Below are 23,023 nucleotides of genomic sequence, written 5' to 3'. Positions count from 1 at the left end.
AGAGAGATCCTGGATGGAAACGTCTTCCAGAGTGCTTTGGATCTCAGACTTGGCCAACGGTTCACTTTCCAACAAGACAATGACCCTAAGCACACAGCTAAAATAACAAAGGAGTGGCTTCAGAACAACTGTGTGACCATTCTTGACTGGCCCAGCCAGACCCCTGACCTAAACCCAATTGAGCATCTCTGGAGAGACCTGAAAATGGCTGTCCACCAACGTTCGCCATCCAACCTGACGGAACTGGAGAGGATCTGCAAGGAATAATGGCAGAGGATCCCCAAATCCAGATGTGAAAAACTTGTTGCATCATTCTCAAGAAGACTCATGGCTCAAAAGGGTGCTTCTACTCAATACTGAGCAAAGGGTCTGAATACTTATGACAATGTGATATTTCAGTTTTTCTTTTTTAATAAATATGCTAAAATTTCTACATTTTTTTCAGTCAAGATGGGGTGCAGAGTGTACATTAATGAGAAAAAAATGAACTTTTTTGAATTTACCAAATGGCTGCAATGAAACAGTGAAAAATGTAAAGGGGTCTGAATACTTTCTGTACCCACTGTACAAGTTTCCATAGCACCTAATGTTTTTATCTTTCGAGTAGCTTGCTTGTTTTTTTTAGATATGTAAAGGGAAAAACAAACCTCTTTTGTAACTTTCTAGTGAACCTGTGCGTCATATTTTCTGCAGAGATGAATGCAACTTGATATATAAGTAGTTAGTATATAATAGAAAGAGATGGTGTTGAAGAAAGCCAACAGGTGTTCTTTAAAAAGGGACAGAACTTGCATTTAAATTAGCGGGTTAGTGCGCCGGCCAAACGAAAGGTCTGATAAGCATACATGAGTGTATTAATTCCTTGTTAGCAATTTGGAAGCTCTACAAAGGGTGTAGTGATTCTGTTTGTAGGCTGGTCTCGCCCCCTATTATGGTCATTTCATCAGGCCTCCACATGAGGCCCAGTGGCTCATTCACTCCAAGAACAAGGCCTTTTAATTTGAGCTTAAGGGTCTTGTTTAGCGGGTCAAAAATCGTGCCACGACATTCCTAATTAACAAACCATCAACGGCTCTGTTGTGAGATGCCAGTAATCTTGTCTAATTAAAATGCTTTTTAGTCAATTCAGAAATGTGGGAAAGCTTAATAGTAGAATTTGGTCTTGGGTTTTGTTTATAAATTTAATGGTAATGGGCGGTGGGGGAGTTTTGATTAAGTTGACGTGCGTTTTGGTGTGAAATGGACTTGAACCACAACAGCCTTCAACAACCTTATTCCGCTTACCAGTTCCTATGTATAGGAATTAGGACACAACAAAGAGAATCACAGCAATGCAACCCTCTGCATATTTCAATATGAATTGCTGAAATTTTTCCTAAGCTCATTAAGACACAACGCATTTATAGAGGACATTCTCCTTCAGTGCCCCTGCCTTCATCCTATCCCATGTCCATAATAGATTTCAACTATATAATCGCCCCTTTACAATGCAGCTTTTTGTGTAGTTGTTGTTTCTTATAAAACGGCTTGTTCTTGAATGCCGCGACTCCGAAAACCTGGTTTGTTTTTCCCAACGTTAAATCACAAGGATTTAGGATGAAGGAATTGTAAGTGGGTAAATGGCGCTTCTTTTCGCCGTAGTTTTTTTTTTTTTTTTTAACTCCCTTCAATGAAACAGTTTACCAAAACTTGTTGTGACTAGTTGTGAAACACAAGCCGATTGTTACTTTTAATGCTTTTGAGTAAAATGTAATTACTGATCGGATATAAGAGACATGAGTATCCTATGTGCTATTGTGACTATTCTGAATTGTCGTTCTCTTAACAAGAAGCTTAATGTTATCGTTCGTGTTTAGACCCTACATTAATACATTTATAATGCGTTTTTTCCTCTATTTTTTATATGCAAATATCAGAACGTAATTGCACGGACAGTCACACTTTTTAAGGTTTATAAGTTTGGTACTGTGGTGAATACGGTATATTTGACGTTTTCAAGTTAAGCAGAGCTTTGGCTTTAGTCCATAACTCGTGACACTACAGTATATTAATGTCTGCGATGGATTGTAGACAGTTCTCTAAGTTAGATCAGATAGATCTGGTTTCGAAAACTTATTTTCAGATGCTAGATGAAATCTCATACAACATTCGATTATGGTGATTTGGACCCGGGACTCCTGCAGTCAATCACTGACCAAAGTGGTCTCTGCTGGAAGAGACCGCTTGAAAGCCAACTGGGGAAATGGGGAGCAGTAAGGTAAAGATTGGCAGCTGAGTATGTTTATATTTTAATTTTTTTAAGCTGTGGAGTTTCATTAAAAAATAAGTTCTGGGCACTCAGTTAATCAGAAATGCACTTACGGTGTCCCATTTTCGAAAAGTTCTAATGTTATGTGGATCTTTAAATTAATGTGTGTAATGTATATTTCTGTTGTTCCATAGGACTGAATAATGAGGAATATCAGGTGGTTATGGGGAATGACACCAGTCATTACATTATTGATGATTTGGAGCCAGCCAGCAATTACACATTTTACATTGTTGCCTACATGCCAATGGGTGCAAGTCAGATGTCGGACCATGTGACACAAAATACACTTGAAGATGGTAAGACATTTCTGCATTGTCTGTTTAATATCAATCCCACGTGATTTTGCGTTATAATGATATCTATGGTATAGCTGCCAATATATCTGTAGACCAGTACTTGGTAAATCAGGAAAAATCCTAGGATCTGGATTGGCAATGTGCCTTTGTAGTAGCTGCTGCCACAAAGGTTCTTAGGTTGTTTTCCATTAATGTCTACTGTTATTTAGTCCACATTTGGGTGGTCATCTCAAATATATTGCAATGTACTTGTACATACTTTACCTGTGTGCATACAAAGATATTGTTTTCTCTACAATATAATAAAATGCTTATTTTTCAGTTCCACTTCGTGCCCCAGAAATCAGTTTAACAAGTCGCAGTCCGACAGATGTTCTAATCTCGTGGCTGACCATCCCACTGAAGTTCCGGCGAGGAAAAATCATCCTGTATCGCTTATCCTTTCGAATGAGCACTGAAAGTTTAGTGCAAGTTCTTGAGCTTCCAGGGACTACACATGAGTATTTTTTGGAAGGCCTGAAACCTGACAGTGTTTACCTGGTTCGCATAGCTGCAGCAACTAAAGTGGGATGGGGAGAATCCTCAGTTTGGACCTCACACAGGACACCCAAAGCAAGCAGCATCAGAGGCAAGTGCTTTGTGAAATTCTTCACTGTCTGTGGCTGCAAGTTATATATTATTTATCTCAACGTGTAATCATGTAGACATTCTCTAAATGCTTTCCTCATGAGCAGGAAAATCATACTTTTTAAGGTTTCTATGTGTCGACAGACACACAACTTTTTTAATTATCCATTATTTATTGTTAAAAAACTAATAAACCCCAAAATAAGCAGTGATTGTTTCATTATCAGCACACCTTGCCAAAATGGATCCCCTCAAATCACATATACACGTGTTAAAAATCAAAACACTCCATGAAGCAGCACAATTCACAATTTTAATGACCTATATTTTATAATTTTTTTGTATAAATCAAGATAGAGTAAAACGCCAACATATACCTATAGCTCCATGTTTTTCGTTAGGATGGTCCTTTAGAAGTAGCTGGATTGGGCTTTGCGCAGATGCCAATAGAGGCACAGGTGCAACCCGTAAGAGATCACACTCGTGACATTTTGGGGGCATTCCCCCTATTGCAAGACAAGGGGATGCTTGAGAAATGACAACGCCCCCTAAACATTACCAGTCTGATCTCCTGCTGGTTGCAGCCAACATCTCCGCAAAGCCCTATCCAGCTGCTTCTAAAGAAGCCGATCCTAACCAAAAGCAGATAGAAGTATATATGTTGGCGTTTTGTGCTCTTTGTCACCAATGCATGGCTATGACATGTGAGGTGAGAGACGCTCAAGTCAGGTAAACTTAGGACTAGCCTCTCTGAATCTAGTTTTATGTGGCAGAAAGAGAAAACAATACGGTACCTCCAATTGTGTGACTTTTCTATCGCATAGTTTACAGAGGAACCTACTAGTAGCTAGACTTGATATATCAGTCGGCTTCATACCTTGCAGTTACATGTTTTAAATCTATTACAAAATGTAAAGATAATGTGGCTTAAAGGGTTATTGTTTCCAAAATATAAGAAAACATAACCTGCACTAGGGAATGTCACCCATCAATTCCAAACACTTAGAATAATTATGTATCCAATTATAATTTTTATACCATCCCGGAAAAGTCAGATAATAATCCCTAATTTATTAGTGCTGCCTTGGTTGCCGCTAGTGGCTGTCATCTTTTAAAGGGAACCTGTCCGCAGATTCTTTGCATTTTTAAAGTAGGGCCAGCACCTGTATGCCCTCTGTTACAGCATTCTGTATATGTGTCACCGATAGGTTTTATTATACTCCCCTACAAAGTGTCCCAGCGTCTCCTCTCTTCTTACAATCACCGTCCTCCTTCTTGCTTCAGGTGGATAGATCGTCCTACATCATGCGCACTGTGTTCTCGGCATCGTGCTCCTGCATGTGCTCCCCTGTGTAAGGGCTGCATGATAGTCTGATAGTTCTGCCCTCTTATTTCCCAATACCAATGATGTAGAATGGGGCACATTCTCCTGGCCGCCTCCATTATTAAATGATAGTTGCCTTCAAGAGCAGATTCTTCTTGGTGCGGTGTAGTGAGTGCCCGCCTGTTGCTCCTTATACACAACACAGCATGTGAGATGAGTTGGTCATCGGCTGCTGTGTTCTACATAGCCATCATATGTAATAACAATGCTCAGTCTTCTTGATTGCTGCTTTATGCGAAGCACACCAGTCTGAAAAACTCCTCTCAACAGCTGCGCACTGCATAGGCAGTTACTGAAATTACATGATTTAAGGGGTATTCCCATCTCAAAGACCCCATCCTAATATGTAGTATGCGTAATAATAATAGCAAATACCTCCAATTAGAATTGTAGCATAGTGTTTTTGATTTGCTGTGTCTTTCCTCATATGCAGGCATTGCAGGACCTTAGGTCTCCACGGCTACATCCACTGATATAGTGACAGTTAGCAAATTGCTAGTGGTTGTAACCTTGGATACCTAAGGTCCTGCAATGCCTGCACATGAGGATAGAGACATAGCGAGTCAGAAAAACTATACTACATTTCTAATTGGAGGTATTTGCTAATATTATTATTATTTATTATTATTATTACACCTACTACATATTGGGTTAGGATCTTGGAGATGGGAATACCCCTTTAACTGTGATTGGATATGAGTGAACCTGGACTGTAAAGTTTGGAGTTGTATTGGACGGTGGTGAGCTCAGAACACTTCTCCTGGAAGTCTGTTTTTCCAGTTCGGTAGTCTGAGTGGGGGAGAGAGATTTTCTACGAGTCCGCTCATCTTCATCTGTGATGTTACACGGGGCAGAGTAGTTAGCCTGATGACAGATAATGATTGAAGTTATTTCTAAATTGTTTAATCCACAATGTACATGTCCTGTAAGCTACTTTTTCTTTCTTACTGAATAACACCATAAAACATGTACATAAAGTATTTTTTATACAATAATAATAATCTTTTTATATAGCGCTAACATATTCCGCAGCACATTGTATAATATTTAATCACGCAATAAGGTTTATCTTGCGTCATAAATCGTTTGCTGAATGGGCAGAAAACTAATCCTAAGAACACAACACAATGTGCTGCCGAGGACACAACAACTCACTATGTAGCGAGCGGGGATAACAAGGGCATGCTGCGGCATTACTGCGAGATAGGAAAAATGCTGATAAAGGCAGAAAGAATTCCCACAAGGACGACTGAGGAATATTTCCAGGTCAATTTTACATTCTTATATAACGGACATATTTAATGCTTCCCACCATGAGAACATTGTAAAAGGTTAATACTAAAAGTGTGACTTTTATTTTACAGCACCAAGATCCCCAGAATTACGCTTGGATCCATTGAACTGCACAACCATTGCTGTGAGATGGCAACAGGATCCCGAGGACACGGCAACAATTCAAGGCTACAAACTTTACTACAAGGAGGAAGGACAACAGGAGAGTGGGCCCATCCTTCTGGATGTCAAAGATTTTGATTACAACATTGGTGGATTGGGTAAGTGCCAACTTTACTGATAAACCTTCCTGTGTACATTTTAGACAACTCGCATTGAATAGGAAAAGAAAATCTTGGGTATAGGTAATAATGGAGGATCTACCTTTTATGAATATTATCCCACAAGAATGTGTATCTGTAATGTAAAATTAGCTATTTGTTTTTACATTTTGCTTCAGACTAAATATCAGGACTGCATTGAAGGGGTAATCTCCTACAGTCAACCCCTCGATCGAAATGAATGTGTTATATAAAAATTGTTTTTTTTGTTTGTTTTTTCAACAGTTGAAAAAATGTCACATATTGCTGTTTTATCTTTTTTACTACTATAAAATATGAAGAATAATTAAAAACTATTGTTAAATTTTTAAACACAAGGGGGAGCAGCTGCTGAAATTAGCCATGAAGAACTAGTGTAATACTAGTTAGCATTACGACTGCAGTAAAAGAGGGCTGTATCTGCCCACGTGTGTGAATTATTTTTTTTTTCTCCCTTTCTGGGCGTTTGCAAAAAGATAAATGATGATGAGGTTTGGGATCACAGTACAGAAACATTTTGTTGGTGACTGCAAATTGATACTGACATAAGGACAGTGTCACTAAGGATGGCTGGCAGCGCCGATTCTGTTAGTTGCCGCTGTTCGCTGTAGCACACACAAAAGGATTAGATACACAGCCTTTGTTGCACGATAACATTAGCTACATTGCTCGGCAGGCTGCATCACACATGATGGGCTTAGATACACATCATAGCAGACTGCATCAGGCTTAGATATACAGTTCAGTGAAATGCATCATGCATGTATCGTGTATCTTAAGCCCATGATGGGCTTGTATACACTGTTAAGCAAACGTTATCACACATGATGGGCTTAGATACACGGATGCGTCACGTATGATGTGCTTAGATATGTGGCTTTGCTAAGTCAGTAAAAAGTCTCATTCAGATGTCTGTAATGCAAGGACTTCTGTATGAATCGTCACACTGACTGAGCCATGCTGAGTCAGTGTTCAGAGCACAGCAGCATGGTTACACTGCTGTGCTCTAAACACTGCAGTGATAGCTACAGTGAGCAACACCTGACATCGTACTACTGATACCAGGCTACTCTGTTCTCACCGCTGGAAGACGTAATGTCCGCAGTCCTTTTCTCACTGCTCCAAGCATCCCTGTGGTAGTGACTTCATCCAGTGGTGAGAATAAGCTAGTAGCACAATGTCAAGCTGACAACTTGTGCCAACTGCTTGCCGCCTTGATGCTTCGCCCATGGCCTGTCATCTGTAGTGATCAATCGCCGCTGAACATTGTGAGAAGTGATAGGGGTCAATTGTATCTCAAAGCACAGCTCTGGGCTACAAAAAAATGGTGCCTGGCTACCCCGTATAGCTGTGAACTGGACAGTCTCGGGGGTGAGCCTAGTTCACAGCTGAGGCAGGCACAGTGTAGGAGATGCGGTCAGACACTGACCACAGTCTCCTATGGCCGGGGGCTGCCTTATTTGCTGTGTGCTAGCATTCTAATCACACACGCCAGCAAATATAGATGGCAACCCCCAGTGGCTGCAGTAGAAAATTAATAAATGTTTACACAGAACATTTTATATAGTTTTCAAATAAATGGTTATATAATTAATAATAAAAAATCTAAATCGTGACACAATCCCTTTTTAAAAAAAAAAAAAAGTTGGGTTGACACACCCCAGGCAATCATCAATTCTCTTCTCTAGGTTAGAGACAGACAGAAGAGAGCCCCGGTGCAAGAACTGTACATGTGCTCTCTGCAGTCCAGTAGCTCCTCATATTGCACCCATTTATATGTCTGGGACAGAAGTGGTTTGCTGCTTTAGTGTCCGTCCTACCTCTGCGCAGGTTGCACCAATGGTCTGGCTGCGCATGCTCTAGCTCACAGTGTGCGTTATGGAGCCAATACAATGGCTTTATTTTGTCTATATTTCCTAATGTTAGACAAACCCATCAATACATTTATCTAATCCATGAGAAGTCAGTTTAACTACTATAGATCTACATAATCATGTTGGACTATGTGTAGCCGTGCACAATTGTATATTATAGTACATAGTTAACAATTTTAGGGTCAGATTGCCAAAGGAAACATTTAATGGAGGTTTCCCTAGCTAGCTTTACAATGTGTTTAAACAAACTTTGTGCCTCGTTAGGCCATGTTCACACGCTGCGGGTTCCTCTGCGGGTTAATCCCGCAGCGGAATTGAAAATCTGCAGGGCAAAACCGCTGTGGTTATCCCTGCAGATTTATCGCGGCTTGTTCCGCGGTTTCCGCTGCGGGATTACTGCTGTACTATTGATGCTGCATATGCAGCAATATGCAGCATCAATAGTAATGTAAAAAATAATAAAAATTGGCTATACTCACCCTCTGACGTCGCGATCTCCCCGGCGCTGCAAGCGGCTGTGCCGACAAGGACCTTCGTGACGTCACGGTCATGTGACCGCGGCGTCATCACGGTCATGTGACCGCGACGTCACCACAGGTCCTGTTCGGCACAGCAACTGAGACCGGACGGCCGCGGGCAGCGCTGATAGGTGAGTATAGCTTCATTTTTTATTTTAATTCTTTTTTTTACACTATTTTATGGTTCCCAGGGCCTGGAGGAGAGTCTCCTCTCCTCCACCCCGGGTACCACCCGCACATTATCCGCTTACTTCCCGCAACGTGGGCACAGCCCCATGCGGGAAGTAAGCGGTTCAATGCATTTCTATGGGTGCAGAATCGCAGCGATTCTGCACAAAGAAGTGACATGCTGCGGGTTGTAAACCGCTGCGTTTCTGCGCGGTTTTTCCCGCAGCATGTGCACTGCGGTTTGCGGTTTCCATAGGGTTTACATGTTAATGTAAACGCTATGGAAACTGCTGCGGACCCACAGCATCAAAATCGCGGCGGTTCCGCGGTAAAAACCGCAGCGTGTGAACATGGCCTTAGACAGTAATCTTAAAATGTGCTAAAACATTGTGTCCAAATTTTGGTCTAAAATAAGCAAACTGGCCTTAGACACATTTTTGTGCCTGTCTAAACAAGAACAAAGTTTGTGTCTTTTGCAGTCTATGGGCCCGATTCATTAAGGCCAGAATTGTGCATGTCAGTCTTAATGAATAAGGCGCATCATAGTCCAGTGAGCCGCTTCACTAAGGGGTGCCGTTAAGTGACGTAACTTTTAATGAATTTGTTGGGTGGGCATAACCATGTCAGTCCTACCCATGCTATGCTCATAGTGGCATAGTTAGCAAAGTCTGTCGCGTAAACATCAAATTTGGTAACAATTTAATGCAATTTCCAAATTGTGCAAAAATATTGCTACTTAAGGTGTTTTTTTTTTTTTTTTTTTTTTACACCACAATTCTGTCTTACACACTTTATTGAATCAGGCTCTACAAAGTTTTGCCCCAAACATTGTTGCAGGAGACCAATTACTGATTAAAATAAAATTACTCTACTTTACTTTACTTTACAGATCAAATAGCTGATAAAATATATACCGGTACATGTCTATGACACAAGGTTAAAATAACAGGTGTAGGGAAACCAGGATAATGAAGGCTTCTTGGACTGGGGGATCAAGGTAAACTAGTAGACATGGAGACAATTCAACATCAGCAAATGGATATACAGAAATATCAAGGTACATAAATATATCACCAAGTGATGGTATGTGTCCTTGTAGGCTCTGTTATCCTGGTTTCCATACACCTGTTATTTTATCCCTATGTCATAGACCTGTATAGGTTAAGAGTAATTTGATTTTAATCAGTAACTTTGTTTCCTGCACCAATTTCTTATAGGAGACTTTGGATTGCTACCTAGGTACTCTATTATGGGTGCTACCTTCTGAGACTCTATTTGGTGTTAGTCTACTGGCGGGAGTTCTATCTGAATCTCATTTTTTCATGGATTCAGATTGATCCCTGGACGCAGTGCATAAATGCAGTCTAGAAAGATGTTCCGAGTCAGTGCTCCATTATTGTACATATGTCTCATCTTGGTGTAAGCTGTCTAAATTTAAGAACAAACTAATAAACCTGGCCTAATTCCTCTCTGCCTTCGTTCATCTGACATGTTAATGTGGTCCATGGCATGCTATTTCTGTGTTTTGAGAACTGCAGATAAGAGATGTGAAGGAGGTTTCTTCCAGTAATGAAGCTGAGCTGGTGAAAATCACTAATCTCTACTACTAATGGGGCTGTTGCTGGGCCAGTCAATGGACATTACAGGAATTAAGAAAATGGCCGTATTTACACAAAACGGAGTTTGATAAATTACAATCATAAAAAAAATTAGCGAAGGCGATTACTCGTTTCAGCTTTTCCACAGTTTACTGCGGGATTCAACCTTCGACCATTTTGTGTTTCCAAAGTGTTAAATCCTGAACATTAGATTTCGCTGTTAAAAATATTATTCTTTATGTTGGTTTCTACATTCTTATAGCAAGTGATAGAGAGAGCAATTCGCTGCTTCATGACTCAATGTACAATATTTTTCAGACTATAAGAAGCACTTTTTAACCAGAAAAGCTCCTGTTAAAAAGTGTGTCATTCTCCCCGATCAGCGTTAATGGGGCAGATCGGGAAAGAAGTTTCCTGGGACCTGAATGGAGGCTTCAGGAGCTGAGTAGCTGAAGGACCTTCCACCAGAATAAATCAAGAACCTTTCAGGCCATGCAACTAATTACATGACCTGAAAGGTCCTTGAGTTAATCGAGTAGAAGGTCTTTCAGGACTGTGTTGCAGAGCTGTGTGTAAATGTGCATGTAGCAGAGCTGTATGTCTGTCTGTAAGGGCTCGCGCGCATCTACATAAATAAAATCGCTGTTGTGTTGTTCCTGAAAAGTAGGACGAGTGTCATGCGAGTACAATGCAATTTTTATCAAGTAGCATCCGTATGACATGCGTATGCAATGCGTTAACATCAGCTTTGACATACAGTAATTCTGTCATTTAAAGCTAGTTTTCTAAGTGATAAAGCAATCTTTTTTTTCAAACTTATTTAAAAAAAATGGTGTGGGATCCCCCATCTCATAGGAAACCCGACATTTCATCAGCTAAGTACAGTAAATTCCCAACCCGAACCATCGGAATAGAATAGGTAGAATAGAAATAAAGATGTCATTGCAGTGCGTGTGTAGCTTACTGTATGTTATTAGATAATAAATAAATGGAAAAAATGACGTTGGATTCCCCTCATTTTTTATAACCGGCTGAGGGAAAGAAGGCAGCTGGGGGCTGGTGTTATTATTCTGGGAAGGGGCCAGTATCCATGGATCTTCCCAGCATATTACTAATAGCTCACAGCGGTCTGTGTAGCCTTTACTGGTTTTTAAAAATGGGAAACCCGAAAAAAAGACATGGGGTCCCCCCCCTATTTTTAATAGCCAGCAAAGACTAAAAAGACAGCTGCAGGCTGATATTAATAAGATGGGAAGGGGCCATGGATATCCATGGCCCCCTCACAGACTAATAGCACTCAGCCGCCCCAGAAATGGCACATCCATTAGATTAGCCTCCGGTCTTTTCACTTGCCCTGGTTGTTCGCAAAGGGGGTAATATTTTTGGGGTTGATGTCAGCTGTTTTATGTCCTGACATCAAGCCCAGGGGTTAGTAAAGAAGAGGTGTACTAGTCAAAAATAATAGATATTGAGAAAAGTCCTTTAATTAAAAAAAAAAACAAAAAACACTCCCTGACCCTATTTTAGCCATTTATTCCCATAGTAATCAAAGTTATACTTGCCTGTCTTCCGTAATGCCATAATAAGGAGGTCCCACGACGATCCCCAACTCTTCCACATCTGGATGGTGTGTTGAGCATTGAAATCAGTAATGTTAGCGTTCAGCATGCCAGCCGGAACAATGAGAATACCATGAGAAATTTGAGTCTGCAGTGACGGGTGGTGATGTAATTAAGGTTACCGCAGGTCAAAGGCAGCGGTTCTCACGGTAAGCTCTGTGTGAGCCGGCCTGAGAAGTTCTTTAACCTTACTGACGTCACCGCTCGCAGCATGAGCGCTTTCACAACAATGTTTTTGTGTTCCAATACACATGAAGGAAATAAATATGTGCATAACAAAACATGTGTAATTGCATTAATTTTCCGTGAGAAATATTTCCTTTTCTGGAACAATTTCAAGGATGCCTAAACTTTAGGCCATGACTGATTTCCTCCAAAACTCTTACAGTATGTGACCCAGAAGTAAGCTAATGTTGTTGGAGCAAAACACTGTGGCCGACCTCGCCAATCTTTAGTAACCGTGAACTGGAGTAAAGCACATCTTTCTGCTGCTGAGCGCCACTGCAAAAAATGTACTCCAGCCAACAAGACTGAAGTCCATTTCTGGCATAATTTATTCCTCTGTGTGTCATAAATGTATGATGAATTTGTCGGTCATGCTTTGCCACACTACACTATTTCCGTCCAGCACTCATAAAGTTAGTAGAGCTGGCCAAGACTGTCAGGAAAGCATCAAAAGTTGCAAAATCTTTATGCATTTAAAGCTGTTTTACATCTGCAGTCAAAGTGCTTGATGAATAGGCCCTTTGTGTTCAGTGTGCTGTAATTAATATTTTACTTCAATGGACAGATAGATGGACAGACAGACTGTTCTTAAAGGGGTTGTTAACTACCTTTTCTCACTCTGAATGTTTGCCCCCATGAAAATAAAAACAACTATACCCCCCTCCTGTGTTGGCGCCGTCCAGCCATGTCTGCACTGACATTTCAGGGCTCACTTGAAATTATGACATGTGAGCTCTATGTCCCATCAGCACAGGCGTCGCTGTCCCATGCCTTTGGACATACAGTATAAGCAATCAGGAGAAAGTGAGGGCTGCATCTGGTCTCTCACTTCCTCTTGATTGTTTTAACGAAAGTGGGGACCATTATGCCAGTGTTGAGCTCCAATGTCGTAACAACATCACATGAGCCCAAGAAACATGAGTGCTGACACCACTGAAACAGCGCCGGCATGGGAGGTGAGTATAGGTGTTTTTATTTTCATGGTGGTATACATTCTCAGTGAGAAGGGGTTGTCCTCGTAGATGACAACCCCTTTAACTAGTTTTACCTGGACAACACCATTATGACCTATCCACAAGAGTGATCACTTGATAATTGGAGGGTGTCGCATCGTTCGGACCCACATTAATCAGAAGGTCCAATAATTTTTATCCCCGTCAGAAAATGGTGCGGCAGGTCGGTCTCCCAACCACTGCTCCATTCGTTTTCTAATAGGATGCTGCAACAAGCAGAGTGCAGCGGTCCAGCATGATCACTGTTGCTCCATTTTAATGGAGATAAAGGTGCCCCATTCTGCTTATAGATGCAGGACCTAATGGTCGGTCCCCGCTAGTCAATTATTTATAACCTGTGTTAGGGGAAGGGGATAACTTGTTTTCACCAGACAACCCCTTTAAATGTTCCATATCTTTACATTTATTTTGCCAATATATAGGCAATGGTACATAATTAAAAGTCTTGATTCCTATAAACATACCAGTATGCAATCAAAATGCCTGAGAATGTAAAGCAGATGTATTGTGTTGGCAATGACACATGACAACATAAGCACTAGTTCCTTGCTAGAAGTGTGATGTGAAGTCTCCACTTGACGTACCAGAAACCTTTATTACAGATTCCGGAAGTTGTGTTTTTCATTTTTTCATTTCAATTTGAATGTGTCAGCGTTTTAATGGGTTTCTTTGTGGCAAGCACTTTGAAGATCGAGTTGTCCGGATTTCATTAAATGGTTTAGAAGAAAATGAATTATGTGGCTATGTTCACGAGCTTCAAGATAGCTTTTGTTGTTGGAGAATTTATGCAGACTCCTTAGTGTCAGGTGAGAGTTGGGACTCCGAGGTCATGGTGTAGTGTTCAGAGGAAGGAGAGGAAAGAAGGCGGGTTGATGACCCTAGAATAAAAAGACTACTTTAATAATGAAACATTAGGGTTGCCTATTAAAATGCATTGTACCTTAAGTGCTACTTTAGTAGGATTAGGTGAAAAAGCCTTCTCTTGTAGTATGTTTGTAGCATTCGGCATTATTTGGGCCCCATTATTTCTTAATTTATTCTGTATGTCTAACGTACCTAATGGATTTTTGCAATAGTTACTGTATTACAAAATAGACCAAATATACGTAGCATTATTAGAAGCTGTTGGTTTAAACCAGAATAAACAGAGTTCACTGTGCAGAACTTGGAGAATCCACAACTTTCTATTAGACGGTCTGATACTATAAGAATGGACAGAACCGGCCTAGCCTGAGAATTTACGTTGGCTTTTTATGCCTGGTGGAGGCAGCATTTTTTATGATCTTAAGATTTGACTACTAAAGTTAGCTGATTGGTGGTAGATCATTGTGATAAGTAATGCATTGTAATATCCAGACAATTTATTTGCTAACCTGGTTCTACAGGTTGTGTCAGTAAAGCAGGGCGCCTATTGCACAGTTCTCCTTTTATACCTATGGAAGTCATTGTTAATCATTAGACTTCTCCACAAGAATATTCTGCGTTTAATCCCTTTTGGCCTTGAATGTTTAGTTGAGTTATGACTGTTGTTTGCGGGGCTGTGCTTCTGCTATGCTCTTTTGTGATTGTAGAGGGGTCTGGCAAGCCCCCTCCTCCCCTATTCCTTCAGGGCAGGAACAGATATTTAGCACATAGTTTAATGACATTTTTGTTAAAAGAAGGGTAAAATCTCCTGGGATTGAAGAGGCCAGTAGGTGAAAGGTGATGGGGAGGCAGTAAAGAAAAAGTGCGCTTTGCTTCCTGGCTGGGAGCATTCAGTCTCCCTTCTTTGCAGATGATAATCTTGGATAGTGGCACACAGAAGACTCTTATGTCCTCCAAATCTGGTTTACCTCAAAGCACTAAGTATACGCTTTACTTCTAAACCATAGATGCTTTTACAAACGCCACTAATGCCTTTCCAAAGAGCTAACACATGGAATGTCGAAACGTACAGTCTCCTATATGTCCACAAATGTACTGCAATGCAAACGTTATGTTACCAAATACCAACCATTGGTCTCCACAAGCTAGCGTAAGACCTGCAGCATATTCTCATAGGGCTCCCTTTCCATCAAGCAGCAAAAATTATCTGGTTGCAAATGCACTCTGTGCTCCTGTGGGGAAGTTGAAAAATGTTTTGGGTTAAGTTGGAATTGTTTCTTGCTGTGAAACGCACACACGCACTGGGTGAAATCAGTATTCAACACATAACCAATTTTCTAAGTAAATATATTTCTAAAGGTACTATTGACATGAAATTCTCAACAGATATGGTAACAACCCATCCAATGCACACAGGCAAAGAAATCAAACCATAGATGTCCATCAATTAAGTTATGTATAATAATGAGAAATTACATAGGAAAAAGTATTGAACACACTTACTGAAATGTAATTCATACTTCATGCAAAAGCCTTTGTTGGTGATGACCCCTTCAGACACCTCCTGTATGGAGAAACTAGTCGCATGCATTGCTCAGGTGTGATTTTGGCCCATTCTTCCACACAAATACTCTTGAAATCCTGAGTGTTCTGTAGGCTCTGTCTATGAACTCTGGGCTGTAGTTCCTTCCATACATACTGGATTCAGGTCAGGTGATTGGCTGGGTCATTCTAGCTTATTTATTTCTTTCTCTGAAACCAATTGAGACTATTCTTGTATGGGTGTTTGGGATCTTTGTTTTGCTGAAATGTCCACCCTCCTTTCATCTTCATCATCCTGGTAGATGGCAGCAGATTTTTATCAAGAATGTCTCAATACATTTGTCGGTTCATCATTCCTTCAGTTATATGAAGTTTGCAGGTGCCGTATGATGAAAAATATCCCCACACCATGATGTTCCCACCTCCAAACTTCACTTTTGTTATGGTGTTTTGGGGGTGATTTGCAGTGCCTTTTGACTTCCAAACGTGGTGTGTATTATGACATCTAAAGAGTTCAATTTTGGTCTCATCTGACCAGACTATATTCTCCTAGTATTTCACAGGCTTGTCTAAATGTTAAGCAAACTTTAAACGCTCTTGAACATGGTTTTTCTTCAGCAGTGGAGTCTTGTGTGGTGAGCATGCATTCAGGCCATGGAGATTGAGTGTATTGCATATAGTTTTTTTTTAAACAATTATAAATCCTGATTCCATATTTTTCTGTAGCTCTCCAGAGGTGGTCTTTGGCTCTTGGACAACTCTTCTGATAATTATTTTCACTCCTCTGTCTGAAATCTTGCGAGAAGCACCTGGTCGTGGCCAGTTTATGAAGAAAAAGGTGGCCTTTCCACTTCCGTATAAGACCCCAACAGTGCTCACTGGAAATGGCCTCAGTATGTTTTGCAACAAGAAAGTTGCAATGTTTTTGAGATGGCTCCACTGGGTTTACCCATCATAAGATGTTTCTTGTGTGGCACCTTTTTACATGCTATCAGTTGAACCAGCTGATATTTATTTCCCCGAGTGGCAAGATTGTTTTTTAATGACTGATAGACTTCAGCTAGTTTCATGACTTTCCATGGCTTTTTGCATCTTATCTTGTATTCAATACTTTTTCCCTGTGTCATTTCTATTTTTATTATTCCACATAACTTAATTTATGGACATCTATGGTTTGATTTATTTTCATGTGTGGAATGGATGGGTTGTTACCAACATCTGATGAGAATTACATGTCAATAGCACCTTTAGAAACCTAGTTACTTTGAAAATTGTTAACGTTTTCAATACTTATTTCACCCGCTGCAGATACATAAACTCATGCATATACATATTCACACTCACTCACACATACACACGCTCATCCATACACACTCACCCACACACAACACATACGTAACTATACTTATCTTCACAAATAAAGATGTGTTAATGCATATCTGACTTTTTGCTTTCCAGAAATTATTCACATTTAGATGGTTTTTAACACACGGGGTAGTGAATATCTGACTCTTTGCTAGAGTCCCTGATGGTATGGTTAGACTTGGCTTTAGATGCACGCCAGGTGCTACTCCAGGACAGACCTCTGACACACAGTAGGGGAAGGAAGATGAAATGGCCAGAAATGGGTGGGCACAGCTGGTATACAGGAAGGCACGGCTGGTATTACAGTAATGCACAGCAGGTGCTGACAGGCATGACTGGTATACAGGAAGACACAGCTGGGATACAGGATGACATGGTGGGTGCTGGCAGGCACGGCTGCTATACAGGAAGGAACGGTGGGTACTGGCAGGCATGGCTGGTATACAAGAAGGCACGGCAGGTGCTGGCAGGCACGGCTGGTATACAGGAAGGAACGGTGGGTTCTGGCAGGCACGGTTGGTATACAGGAAGGCACGGTGGGTGCTGGTAGTTACTGACTGGAACTGGCAGGTATACAAAGACCAGGACCTGACAACTAGCAAGCGTGCACATATACTGACAGAACACGTTGCTCAGGCACCTTCCAACAGGTGGAGGTGCCTTACATAATAAGTGTCTCCCAGCCATTGGCTGGGGACTTTTTAGGACCGTGCACTCTGTCTCTTAAGAGATCGGGAGCCAGTGTGCCCTAAGCACAGTGCTTGGATATCTGCCAGATGTGCACAGCATTATGAGGAAGTGAGGGCCGGGGTGGTGAGTGAGTCTGCGTTCCTGCTGGAGAGAGAACAATGGGAATCGCGCTGGAACGCCAGCCCCACAGGTATTAAGTTTTGTGAAGAATTATACACATTAGGTGTTTTTACGTTACACACTCTCTCTGTTACACACACTCTCTGTTACACACACTCTCTGTTACACACACTCTCTGTTACACACACTCTCTGTTACACACACTCTCTGTTACACACACTCTCTGTTACACACACTCTCTGTTACACACACTCTCTGTTACACACACTCTCTGTTACACACACTCTCTGTTACACACACTCTCTGTTACACACACTCTCTGTTACACACTCTGTTACACACACTCTCTGTTACACACACTCTGTTACTCTTTCTGTTGCACACACTCTCTATGTTGCGCACACTCTCTGTTGCACACTCTCTGTTGCGCACACTCTCTGTTGCACTCTCTCTGTTGCACACACTCTGTTGCACACACTCTGTTGCACACACTCTCTGTTGCACACTCTCTGTTGCACACACTCTGTTGCACACACTCTGTTGCACACACTCTGTTGCACACACTGTTGCACACACTCTGTTGCACACTCTCTGTTGCACACACTCTCTCTGTTGCACACACTCTCTCTCTGTTGCACACACTCTCTCTCTGTTGCACACACTCTCTCTCTGTTGCACACACTCTCTCTCTGTTGCACACTCTCTCTCTGTTGCACACACTCTCTCTCTGTTGCACACACTCTCTGTTGCACTCTCTCTGCGCTCTGTTGCGCTCTCTGTTGCGCTCTCTCTGTTGCACTCTGTTGCACACACTCTCTCTCTGTTGCACACTCTCTGTTGCACACACTCTCTCTCTGTTGCACACACTCTCTGTTGCACACTCTCTCTCTGTTGCACACACTCTCTCTGTTGCACTCTCTGCGCTCTCTGTTGCGCTCTCTCTGTTGCGCTCTCTCTGTTGCGCTCTCTCTGTTGCGCTCTCTCTGTTGCGCTCTCTCTGTTGCGCTCTCTCTGTTGCGCTCTCTCTGTTGCACTCTGATGCGCACACTCTGTGTTGCGCGCACACTCTGTGTTGCGCGCACACTCTGTGTTGCGCGCACACTCTGTGTTGCGCGCACACTCTGTGTTGCGCGCACACTCTGTGTTGCGCGCACACTCTGTGTTGCGCGCACACTCTGTGTTGCGCGCACACTCTGTGTTGCGCGCACACTCTGTGTTGCGCGCACACTCTGTGTTGCGCGCACACTCTGTGTTGCGCGCACACTCTGTGTTGCGCGCACACTCTGTGTTGCGCGCACACTCTGTGTTGCGCGCACACTCTGTGTTGCGCGCACACTCTGTGTTGCGCGCACACTGTTGCACACACTCTGTTGCACACACTCTCTCTCTGTTGCACACACTCTCTCTGTTGCACACACTCTCTCTCTGTTGCACACACTCTCTCTCTGTTGCACACACTCTCTCTGTTGCACACACTCTCTCTCTGTTGCACACACTCTCTCTCTGTTGCACACACTCTCTTTCTGTTGCACACACTCTCTGTTGCACTCTCTCTGCGCTCTCTGTTGCGCTCTCTCTGTTGCACTCTGTTGCACACACTCTCTCTGTTGCACACACTCTCTCTGTTGCACACACTCTCTCTGTTGCACACTCTCTGTTGCACTCTCTCTGCGCTCTGTTGCGCTCTCTCTGTTGCGCTCTCTCTGTTGCACACACTCTCTGTTGCACACACTCTCTGTTGCACACACTCTGTGTTGCGCGCACACTGTGTTGCGCGCACACTCTGTGTTGCGCGCACACTCTGTTGCACACACTGTTGCACTCTCTCTCTGTTGCACACACACTCTCTCTCTCTGTTGCACACTCTCTCTCTGTTGCACACACACTCTCTCTGTTGCACACACACTCTCTCTCTGTTGCACACACTCTCTCTCTCTCTCTGTTGCACACACTCTCTCTCTGTTGCACACACTCTCTCTCTGTTGCACACACTCTGTGTTGCGCGCACACTCTGTGTTGCGCGCACACTCTGTGTTGCGCGCACACTCTGTGTTGCGCGCACACTCTGTGTTGCGCGCACACTCTGTGTTGCGCGCACACTCTGTGTTGCGCGCACACTCTGTGTTGCGCGCACACTCTGTGTTGCGCGCACACTCTGTGTTGCGCGCACACTCTGTGTTGCGCGCACACTCTGTGTTGCGCGCACACTCTGTTGCACACACTGTTGCACTCTCTCTCTGTTGCACACTCTCTCTCTCTGTTGCACACACACTCTCTCTCTGTTGCACACACACTCTCTCTCTCTGTTGCACACACACTCTCTCTCTCTGTTGCACACACACTCTCTCTCTCTGTTGCACACACACTCTCTCTCTCTGTTGCACACACACTCTCTCTCTCTGTTGCACACACACTCTCTCTCTCTGTTGCACACACACTCTCTCTGTTGCACACACTCTCTCTGTTGCACACTCTCTCTGTTGCACACTCTCTCTGTTGCACACACTCTCTCTCTGTTGCACACTCTGTTGCACACTCTCTCTGTTGCACACTCTCTGTTGCACACTCTCTCTGTTGCACACACTCTCTCTGTTGCACACACTCTCTCTGTTGCACACTCTCTCTGTTGCACACTCTCTCTGTTGCACACTCTCTGTTGCACACTCTCTGTTGCACACTCTCTGTTGCACACTCTGTTGCACACTTTCTGTTGCACACTTTCTGTTGCACACTCTCTGTTGCACACTCTCTGTTGCACACATTCTTGCACACACTCTGTTGCACACACTCTGTTGCACACTCTCTCTGTTGCACACACTCTCTGTTGCACACACTCTCTGTTGCACACACTCTCTGTTGCACACACTCTGTTGCACACACTCTCTGTTACACACACTCTGTTACTCTCTCTCTGTTACTCTCTATGTTGCACACACTCTCTATGTTGCGCACACTCTCTCTGTTGCGCACACTCTCTGTTGCGCACACTCTCTTTTGCACACTCTGTTGCACTCTCTCTCTGCACACTCTCTGTTGCACACACTCTCTGTTGCACACACTCTCTGTTGCACACACTCTCTGTTGCACACACTGTTGCACACTCTGTTGCACACACTCTCTGTTGCACACACTCTGCACACACTCTGTTGCACACACTCTGCACACACTCTGTTGCACACACTCTGTTGCACACTCTCTGTTGCACACTCTCTGTTGCACACACTCTGTTGCACACTCTCTGTTGCACACTCTCTGTTGCACACTCTCTGTTGCACACTCTGTTGCACACACTCTGTTGCACACACTCTGTTGCACACACTCTGTTGCACACTCTCTCTGTTGCACACTCTCTCTGTTGCACACTCTCTCTGTTGCACTCTCTCTCTGTTGCACACTCTCTCTCTGTTGCACACACTCTCTCTGTTGCACACTCTCTGTTGCACTCTCTCTGCGCTCTCTGTTGCGCTCTCTCTGTTGCGCTCTCTCTGTTGCACTCTGTTGCACACACTCTGTGTTGCGCGCACACTCTGTGTTGCGCGCACACTCTGTGTTGCGCGCACACTCTGTTGCACACACTGTTGCACTCTCTCTCTCTCTGTTGCACACACTCTCTGTTGCACACTCTCTCTCTGTGTTGCACACTCTCTCTCTCTGTTGCACACTCTCTCTCTCTCTCTGTTGCACACACACGCTCTCTGTTGCACACACTCTCTCTCTGTTGCACACACTCTCTCTCTGTTGCACACACTCTCTGTTGCACACTCTCTGTTGCACACTCTCTCTGTTGCACACTCTCTCTGTTGCACACTCTGTTGCACACACTCTGTTGCACTCTCTCTGTTGCACACTCTGTTGCACACTCTCTGTTGCACACACTCTGTTGCACACTCTCTGTTGCACACTCTGTTGCACACACTTTCTCTGTTGCACACACTCTCTCTGTTGCACACACTCTGTTGCACACACTTTCTCTGTTGCACACACTCTGTTACACACTCTGTTGCACACACTCTCTCTGTTGCACACACTCTCTCTGTTGCACACACTCTCTCTGTTGCACACACTCTCTCTGTTGCACACACTCTCTGTTGCACACACTCTCTCTGTTGCACACACTCTCTCTGTTGCACACACTCTCTCTGTTGCACACACTCTCTCTGTTGCACACACTCTCTCTGTTGCACACACTCTGTTGCACACACTCTCTCTCTCTGTTGCACACACTCTCTCTCTCTGTTGCACACACTCTCTCTCTCTGTTGCACACACTCTCTCTGTTGCACACACTCTCTCTCTCTGTTGCACACTCTCTCTCTCTGTTGCACACACTCTCTCTCTCTGTTGCACACTCTCTCTCTCTCTGTTGCACACTCTCTCTCTGTTGCACACTCTCTCTGTTGCACACACTCTCTCTGTTGCACACACTCTCTCTGTTGCACACTCTCTCTGTTGCACACTCTCTCTGTTGCACACACTCTCTGTTGCACACTCTCTGTTGCACACTCTCTGTTGCACACTCTGTTGCACACTCTCTCTGTTGCACACTCTCTTTGCGCTCTCTGTTGCGCTCTCTCTGTTGCGCTCTCTCTGTTGCACACACTCTGTGTTGCGCGCACACTCTGTGTTGCGCGCACACTGTTGCACACACACTCTCTCTCTGTTGCACACACACTCTCTCTCTGTTGCACACACTCTCTCTGTTGCACACACACGCTCTCTCTGTTGCACACTCTCTGTTGCAAACTCTCTGTTGCACACACTCTCTCTCTGTTGCACACTCTCTCTGTTGCACACTCTCTGTTGCACACACTCTCTCTCTGTTGCACACACTCTCTCTCTGTTGCACACACTCTGTTGCACACACTCTCTGTTGCACGCACTCTCTGTTGCACGCACTCTCTCTGTTGCACTCTCTCTCTGTTGCACTCACTCTCTGTTGCACGCACTCTCTGTTGCACGCACTCTCTGTTGCACGCACTCTGTTGCACGCACTCTCTGTTGCACGCACTCTCTGTTGCACGCACTCTCTGTTGCACGCTCTCTGTTGCACGCTCTCTGTTGCACGCTCTGTTGCACACACTCTGTTGCACACTCTCTCTGTTGCACTCTCTCTGTTGCACACACTCTCTGTTGCACACACTCTGTTGCACTCACTCTCTCTGTTGCACTCACTCTCTCTGTTGCACTCACTCTCTCTCTGTTGCACACTCTCTCTCTG

General features: G+C 43.4%; 1 protein-coding gene across 1 annotated transcript in view; it reads left to right on the top strand.

Moving 5' to 3' along the window:
• PRTG (protogenin) overlaps positions 1-23,023 on the top strand; it is a 148,494-nt gene that overhangs the window by 58,438 nt on the left and 67,033 nt on the right. Inside the window, exons 9-11 of the mRNA XM_077263790.1 lie at positions 2,443-2,607; positions 2,930-3,235; positions 5,983-6,171. Of these exons, the coding sequence (XP_077119905.1) occupies positions 2,443-2,607; positions 2,930-3,235; positions 5,983-6,171 (660 nt within the window). The remainder of the gene's footprint in view (positions 1-2,442; positions 2,608-2,929; positions 3,236-5,982; positions 6,172-23,023) is intronic.

This window comes from Ranitomeya variabilis, chromosome 5, assembly GCF_051348905.1.
Source record: "Ranitomeya variabilis isolate aRanVar5 chromosome 5, aRanVar5.hap1, whole genome shotgun sequence".
Lineage (NCBI taxonomy): Eukaryota > Metazoa > Chordata > Amphibia > Anura > Dendrobatidae > Ranitomeya > Ranitomeya variabilis.
The sequence above is the reverse complement of the archived record's forward strand: the minus strand, read 5'-3'. Positions and strand labels throughout refer to the sequence as shown.